This window comes from Tympanuchus pallidicinctus, unplaced genomic scaffold, assembly GCF_026119805.1.
Source record: "Tympanuchus pallidicinctus isolate F22 unplaced genomic scaffold, pur_lepc_1.0 scaffold14, whole genome shotgun sequence".
Taxonomy (NCBI): domain Eukaryota; kingdom Metazoa; phylum Chordata; class Aves; order Galliformes; family Phasianidae; genus Tympanuchus; species Tympanuchus pallidicinctus.
In genome coordinates this window covers 17,241,848-17,248,864 of record NW_026294659.1, presented here as the reverse complement: position 1 = coordinate 17,248,864, position 7,017 = coordinate 17,241,848, and the positions used below count along the sequence as shown (strand labels likewise).

The 7,017-nt window shown below is 42.2% G+C and overlaps 1 protein-coding gene across 9 annotated transcripts in view; it reads right to left on the bottom strand.

Moving 5' to 3' along the window:
• Positions 1-934: 934 nt before the first annotated feature.
• The window catches only part of TIAM1 (TIAM Rac1 associated GEF 1), a 173,273-nt gene continuing 167,190 nt past the window's right edge, over positions 935-7,017 (bottom strand). For all 9 annotated transcript variants that reach the window (XM_052674049.1, XM_052674052.1, XM_052674051.1 and 6 more), the window contains 3 exons: positions 6,178-6,265; positions 5,182-5,354; positions 935-3,231 (listed from right to left, as the gene is read on the bottom strand). In XM_052674049.1, coding sequence (XP_052530009.1) covers positions 2,759-3,231; positions 5,182-5,354; positions 6,178-6,265 — 734 coding nt within the window. In that variant the 3' untranslated portion in view covers positions 935-2,758. The remainder of the gene's footprint in view (positions 3,232-5,181; positions 5,355-6,177; positions 6,266-7,017) is intronic.

The window sequence follows — 7,017 nt, the reverse complement described above, 5'->3', positions numbered from 1 at the left end:
TTACGTAAGACCTCTTACAAGATAAATTAACTACATAATGTTAGTTCCTGAAGCGAGGCATGATACAAGGCTCTTTATATCTGAAAGCTGAAGGCAGTTGCTAGAAGCACTGTAAGAAATCACAGAATCATAAAACAACCTGAACTGGAAGGGACCCACAGGGATCACTGAGTTCATCCCCAAAAACTAAACAATGGAGAAAATACACATATGTAAATAGAGGCAAACTCCTGAACACAACCGAAAAAAGGTTATGGCAGTTGAAATGAAATTTCATACTTGTTCACATTCATTCTCAGGTGAATTTACAAAGAAGCACTAGAAGTCTTTGCTCTAAGGTTTCATTGGAAATTGATGCCGTTTCACAGACTTGGGGAAAAGAGTTGTTAGCTGCAGACTCGAATACACTACTTTACTGTGTCATAATTAGTCACACTGGGCAAATATTTGCATCCAGCATTTGGTGTTCCAGTCTGGCTTTCCATTTTCTAAAAGGCAAGGCTCCTGACCTTTCACTCATAGGCAAACTGAAGTTCTGCACCTGTGGCCAAAGGAGAAGTTCTTTACCCTACAGCCCAGATTCCACTGAACTGCAGAGATGAGGGCTCTGCTGAGAGCAGTAGCTGGAGGAACCCATTCCAAAGGAGCATCTGCACAAAACCCAGAGCGTGCAGCATGAGAGGTGAAAACCTGACAAGTAAAGAGACCCCACAGGCTTCAAAGGCAAGGAGTGGATCCCACAGCTTCAGCTGCTGTATTTGCTTCCTACTTGCTTTCACTGAGAAGGGCACCCATCTTGGAGAATATGTACACACACCACTATTTCGACTTTTTTTTTTTTTCCAGTATTTTATTTCTGACAGGCATTTACAACGTTCCATTCATAGAACTAAAAACATAAAAATAGACCTTCTTTCAGCTTATAAAAGAAATATATAAGAACCTTTGACATAGACATGTCATGACATTATGTACAAGAACAACGGTACCTTCCCAGTACCAGCCTTCCAGTATTCCAGAACTGACTGTATTCCACTGGGTACAACATAGGACAGCTAAAACCTCTGCTTTTCTAGTATGCTGGGACACAACTGATGGGTAGATGATATAAAACAATGATGTGATCATACAAAGGGTATAGAAACCTTTCTAAAGCTTTTACGAAACAAAATGAGAAGATAGCAAAAGGTTAAGAGAGAAAGCTTTCATAAGAACAAGTATAGTGCACCAGAAACCAGAAAGGGGTGGAGGAGAGGGGGATATGCTGAGTGGGACACAAAGACAGTGATGGATTTTGGGGAGAATAATTTTCGTTATGTTTTAAAATATAGTCAGAGTGGATTTTATAAAATATAATCCTAAAGTTATTATAAAATTTCAGGTTTTCAAAGTACCTACTGATGTGTCAAACACCAACAGATACCAAAAAAAAAAAAGAAAACTTCATATAATCTTCCTTTTTTTTTTTTTTTCTCATAGGTGAAACTGAAATGGGAAAAGCTATATAAATTCTTAAAAAAAAAAAAAGTGCTATTTGTGTTTTGCATTTGGAAGTCTACTTAAAAACCATTTTAGTCACATTTTACCCTGTTTCAGATGCTTAAATAAAAGATTTAAAATGTTGAAGAGGTTTAGAACTTGCTCATACTCTGTTGCGGTGGAAAAGCTTTCAAAAAGAAATTGAAATACACTAGTTTCACCCAAAGTAGGAGAATGGATGAGGTCAGTTTTTTTGGCCATGAATTCCCTGTCCCCTAAGCCCAAACTGTGTCAGAGAAAGCAGACCAAATGAATCCACAGTGCTGCTGCCCCATCGGCAGCGAGGTTGCACCACGGATCAGTTTGCTCCGCTATAATTCAGTAATGTCATTTTATTCTTTTTATTACCTAACTAAACTCCAGCCTCAAACATATACAATAATCCTTTTCTTGAAGAAAGTTATATCTAAATAAGAGTTTCCAGTTCATATTTGAATATAAAACCCACCATTCCTAACCCTCTGCAAAAATCTAGCCTTGTATCCTAGACATGGAGCTAAGCTAACACTGTAAAATTCTTATCCCTTTGTGCCCCTGCATCTCAGGTAAAATACAAAAAAATATGTCTTCAAGTGTTAAATTTGGATCTCTTCAGAGATTTTGGCATCTTTACAACATTATGCAAAACTAGAGCTTCCAACATTGACATTAAATTAGACCAGCCACAGACCAAGAGGACTTAACACAACATAAATCCCAAACCTTTCCTCACACATTCCTAAAATACATGTATATTCTCTTACATTTAAAGAGGGAAAAGTAATAAGAATACTGCAACTGTACATGTTAAAAAGGCAGTTTCCTCATTCAGGCGATGAACCTACGGTTGACATTTTACGGCTATAAAACCCTTTGTTCGTTGTGCTATTGTATAAGCTAGTTTGCTGTACGTAGGTTAAGACATCCAGAGTAATTTGTTTTCCAGTGATTATATTTTCCCCATACTTAATTTCAGCCCCTGATTATGTTAGAATAAATAAAATAGTGTGAAAGCCCTTGGTAACGTAAGACAGGACCTTAAGGTTATTCCGTTCCAAGATTTTGAGCGTTTTACAGTTGCCTAAAGTGTGGCCGCATGGCTTCAGACCAATTCAGCTGCCATAATGGTGTGTGCAAGTGTGCAATCTATGGGGACTGGTTCTCGGCGGTGCACCGAGAGCGGGAGGGAGAGCGGGCAGGATGGGGAGACCTACGCATCTGGGCAGGGAAGGGGACCGCTTTAGAGCTCCGTGTTCAGTTTCCTGCTCGGGACAAAGTCTTCACGCCTGACCCAGATGACCTCCTCGCCGTGGCCCTCCACGTCACCGTTGATGCCGCTCAAGGCCGCCTGCTTCTTCAGCTGGGTCATCCTGGAGGCGTGCGTGTCCATGGCCGGGCGCGAGCGGTCTCCGCGGCACGTGATGGAGGCTGCCTGCAGCCGCTCCCGAAGGTCTCGGTCGGCCACGGCACCCCTCATGGCCTCACAGTACTCATCGTCATCGCTGAGGATGTCCGTTTCCTTGATGTCCTCCTGCTCCTCATACTGAGCAAGGTCAAACTGTTCCTCTACCCAGCGGTCAGTGTCCCCACCGTGCGTGGGCTGCTGGGGCTCTTTTTCGGGGCTGCTTGTGAAGACGGCATCTGAGTCAATGGTAAACCTGTTTCGGGCCAGCCGCCTCCTCCTCCTCCCAAGAGACTTGCTTGGGGCTGACACTGTGCACACACAAAGATAAAACCCCAGAGGCTTTTTACACACGGTACAATTCTCTCTAGAAAGTTAGTCTTCCAAGGGCCCTTTACGTAACACCGCTAGGCACAAACCAGGCAGACTCCCAAGAATGACCTAGGCATTCCGCATCCTCCCTGTGGGCTTCACTCAGCTCCTCGGCACAAGTCTCTCTCCAGCTGAAAAAGGGTTTTCTGCTACTCAGATCCATGGCTGGGATAATGGCCCACAATTACTGTTCCTCCTAAGTGGTAGGCAGCCAGCCAGCACAAAGTGCATCTGTTCAGCTCAGCTTCTTGCAAGAAGCACCCTGCCATCAGTACACAGCAAAACCCAGCTAGCCTTATACCTCAATACAGGAAATTGCTTTGTCTCGGGTTAGAGCAACATTACAGGTTTCCAAACAGCTACCTCAGTACTGAAGGTGCTGGAATTGTTGCTTTACCTATGGCATGTTTTCTATCCAAGCTGTGCTAGCCTTTTCTCCACTTTCTCCCTGCTAGGGAAAGGGGAGGGGGGGGGAAAACCAACCCTTTCAGAAGTTCCTTACTCAGCATCAGCTGGTCTATTAGCTTTTGCAAAAGGCCCAATTAGCAAATTCACATCTTGGTAGGAACATCATCCTAAGAGGCCTGTGAGACAAAAAAGCAGGGGATGAATCCTGCAGCTGGAGGACTTGTAGCATCCCAGTACTTTACGTGCATACACTCAGTTCCTCTGCAAGCAGGTGAACTGTGAGGTTACAGTTTGTCCTTCTTCACTCAACAGCATCTTAGCGCTTGCAGAACATATTCGTTAAACTCTAGCAGCCTGGGGAGCACGGGCTACATTTTAATATCCCCGAGCCTCAAAACATGCACAAAGGATAACAGCTAAGCTGTTGCAGATTTTAACTATAGTGAAAGATCTGGACTTCGAAAGATTTTCATCTCAGCAGAATTCATCATGCAAATGCACTGACAAGCCAAAATAAAATAAGGCCTGGCATCTACACATCAGCCCCACAGGCTGACTGAAGGAGCACTGTTAAGACCATTGCAATCTGGCCTTCTCTCGAATCTTCTTGCTTATGATTTTAAGCGTCTGCGAAGCAGATGGCTAACATCACTTCAAGTGAGAAGCCATGCTGCTAAAATTGCTATTGGTCTGGCCTGCCCATTACAGAAGAGGAACAGAAAGCCTGATTGTCTACACTGCTGGATCTAATGAGCAGAAAAAAAAAAGAAAAAAAAAAAACAGACCAGAACAAAACACGCAGCGGTGCTGTGTATTTTTCAGTTGGAAGCAAGTGTTTCATCCCTCCATCATTTAGTGTTCTGAAAATGAAAACCTGCTTTTCCCTGGGATTTTCTCACTGGTTTTGCCTGAAGTCAACTGAAAAGGAAAATCCATGGTTTAGGACAGACCATTACAATAAGAATATCAAGTGGATGCCTCCCAAAGTACGAGAAGTAGAAGCACGTGCCTTTAGCCATAAGGCTGAAAAGGCTAAAATGGAGGGCATAACAAGCTGTCTCTTCAAACCACAAAGATCTTTCTTGTGCATTTACTTTAAAAGTGCTTGGGTTAGCTCAAAAATTCTGTACATGCTTCCGTTTAAAAAAATATGCAGTGGGCTTCTGCTTTCTTCAGTTGAGACCCATTTCTAGATTAAAGTGCACAGCCAATTGGTATCAACAGGAATCCCTTTTCTCCCTTCCATGCCAGGAGGATTGCTCTGAAGCTGAGCCTCAAGTGCAAAGCAAGGTAAATAGAGGCAATTTAAGGCTCTGGAAGAGGTGAAGCATGGAAAAAACAGCAGGGTTTTTTTGTTTGTTTGCTTGTTTTTCCATATACAAGAGAGAATGCAAATGGTAATGTGCAAGTATCAGACACCACCACATCCTACAACGGTGCCGGGGTTACTGGGATCTTGAAAGTCTGTAGCCCTACAGTACCTGCCCTGTTCATGGCTGGCCTTGCACCTTTTAGAGCACACAATCTTTTTCCACCAAAAGGAACATATTGCTGGGATGAGGGCAAACTTTCGGTTTTGAGAAGCTGCCTTCTGTGCTTATCCCGCAGAATCGAATGCACTGCCTTCAGAAAGTCCTTCCTGTGTTCTGGTGAACTGAAAAAGAGAATACAAGAGGCAGAGTTACCTCTTGCAAACTGCCAAAAGCTCACTGTAAATGAGATAATTAATGACCAGTACTGTAACTTAAAACCGCACACTGACTGGCATACATTTAATCCCAGGAAGACTCAATTTAAAATAGCATTTTCAAGGCAAAGCCAAATCTATAGTTATTGCAACAGATATCAAAGAAAACAAACACGCTGTTTATTAACGAATCCTGTTGCCATGCACTGCTTTTTCTCTAAAACCAACCACACACTTTGCTTTGTCTGATAAACATCAAGCTGACCTGTGGTGACTAATTAAATCTCAATTTGTAGCCTGTAATCACACACCAAGAAGTCCTGCAGATCTGTACTGCCTAATAGTGGGACCTGGCTTGATATCACCTCTGTTGGACCCTGGCAAGTTTGCAAGTTCTCATTTGAAGCCTAAAACACAGCAGGGCAACCACCACAAAAAAGACAGACAAAATTCATCTAAGGAAAGACTAATGCCCTAAGGGCAATAGTTGGAAGTTGTTGGCACCAGTTGTTGGTACCAGCTGAACAAGACATGTTAGCAGCTACCTGGCACAAAGATCCAGAAGTTTAATTGGATGTAAATTTGTGAAAGGAAAAGTGTAAAAAGGACATTCCTGTGAGTGAGGTTGACCAAATATATGTCTTTATCTTAGGTAGAGTTTCATAAAGGTTCTAACATGCTCTCCCTAATTTTCCCCCCAGGCAGCTCCCAGACTGTCTTAGATGAACGATACAGGCAAACTGGGATCCACGGATGCAGCTGCCATTGGAAGATTTGGAAATACACTTACCTACAGCAAAGGTGAAACGTTCTTTCTGGCCTGCCTTCAGACTCAGATTTAACGTGGACAATCTCACATACAGAATTGGTCTCTGCATCTAAAGCAAAAGCAAACAGCACTTCATAAAACAGGCTCTCATGCTTAACCTTAGTTAGAATATTTATTCTGTAACCCTGAAAAATTGTTAAAGGTTGCGTGGAACAACAAATCATGTGTTGAAAACAATATTAATTCATGGATGAAAAGCAGTAGTGGGCAAGTGGCTAACGAAACAACACCTAAATTGGCCAAAATCTAGTAAAGCTTCATATGCGCTCACTCAGTACTATGAGAAAATATAGAAAATATAAGAAAAAAAATGGCTTTTCAGGTATTCCATATATTCCAGTATTGCCATATCTTACAGGTGTAACTTCTGCAGACAGCTAAGTTACATTTTCCTTCCACTTTTGCTTATGTACCGGGAAAATATATTAAAAAAATCTCAGCCTTAAATAATGACCTTCACTGCCATTTGTCATCTGTCACAACAAACAGAATTCACTAGCTCTGTTGTTTCATAGCTGCAAGATTTCCTTCAAGTCTCTAGAAGAGGAACAAAATGAGCCAGAGCCAGGAGCAACTTTGTTCAGGTTTTCTAAAACCTTGACTGCCTTCAGGAAAAAAAAAACTGACAAAGTGAAAATACAGAACTGGAGCTTTTGCCCCTTTGTTTCTCTCCAGGGTTGTTACTGCTGTTGACTGTGGATTCCATTTTCAGGTCCCCAGAGCTGCACACACATGCACTAAGGACAAACATTGGTTAGTCAATGAATGTTCCCAAAACAAAGATTAAAAGCATTACCAAAT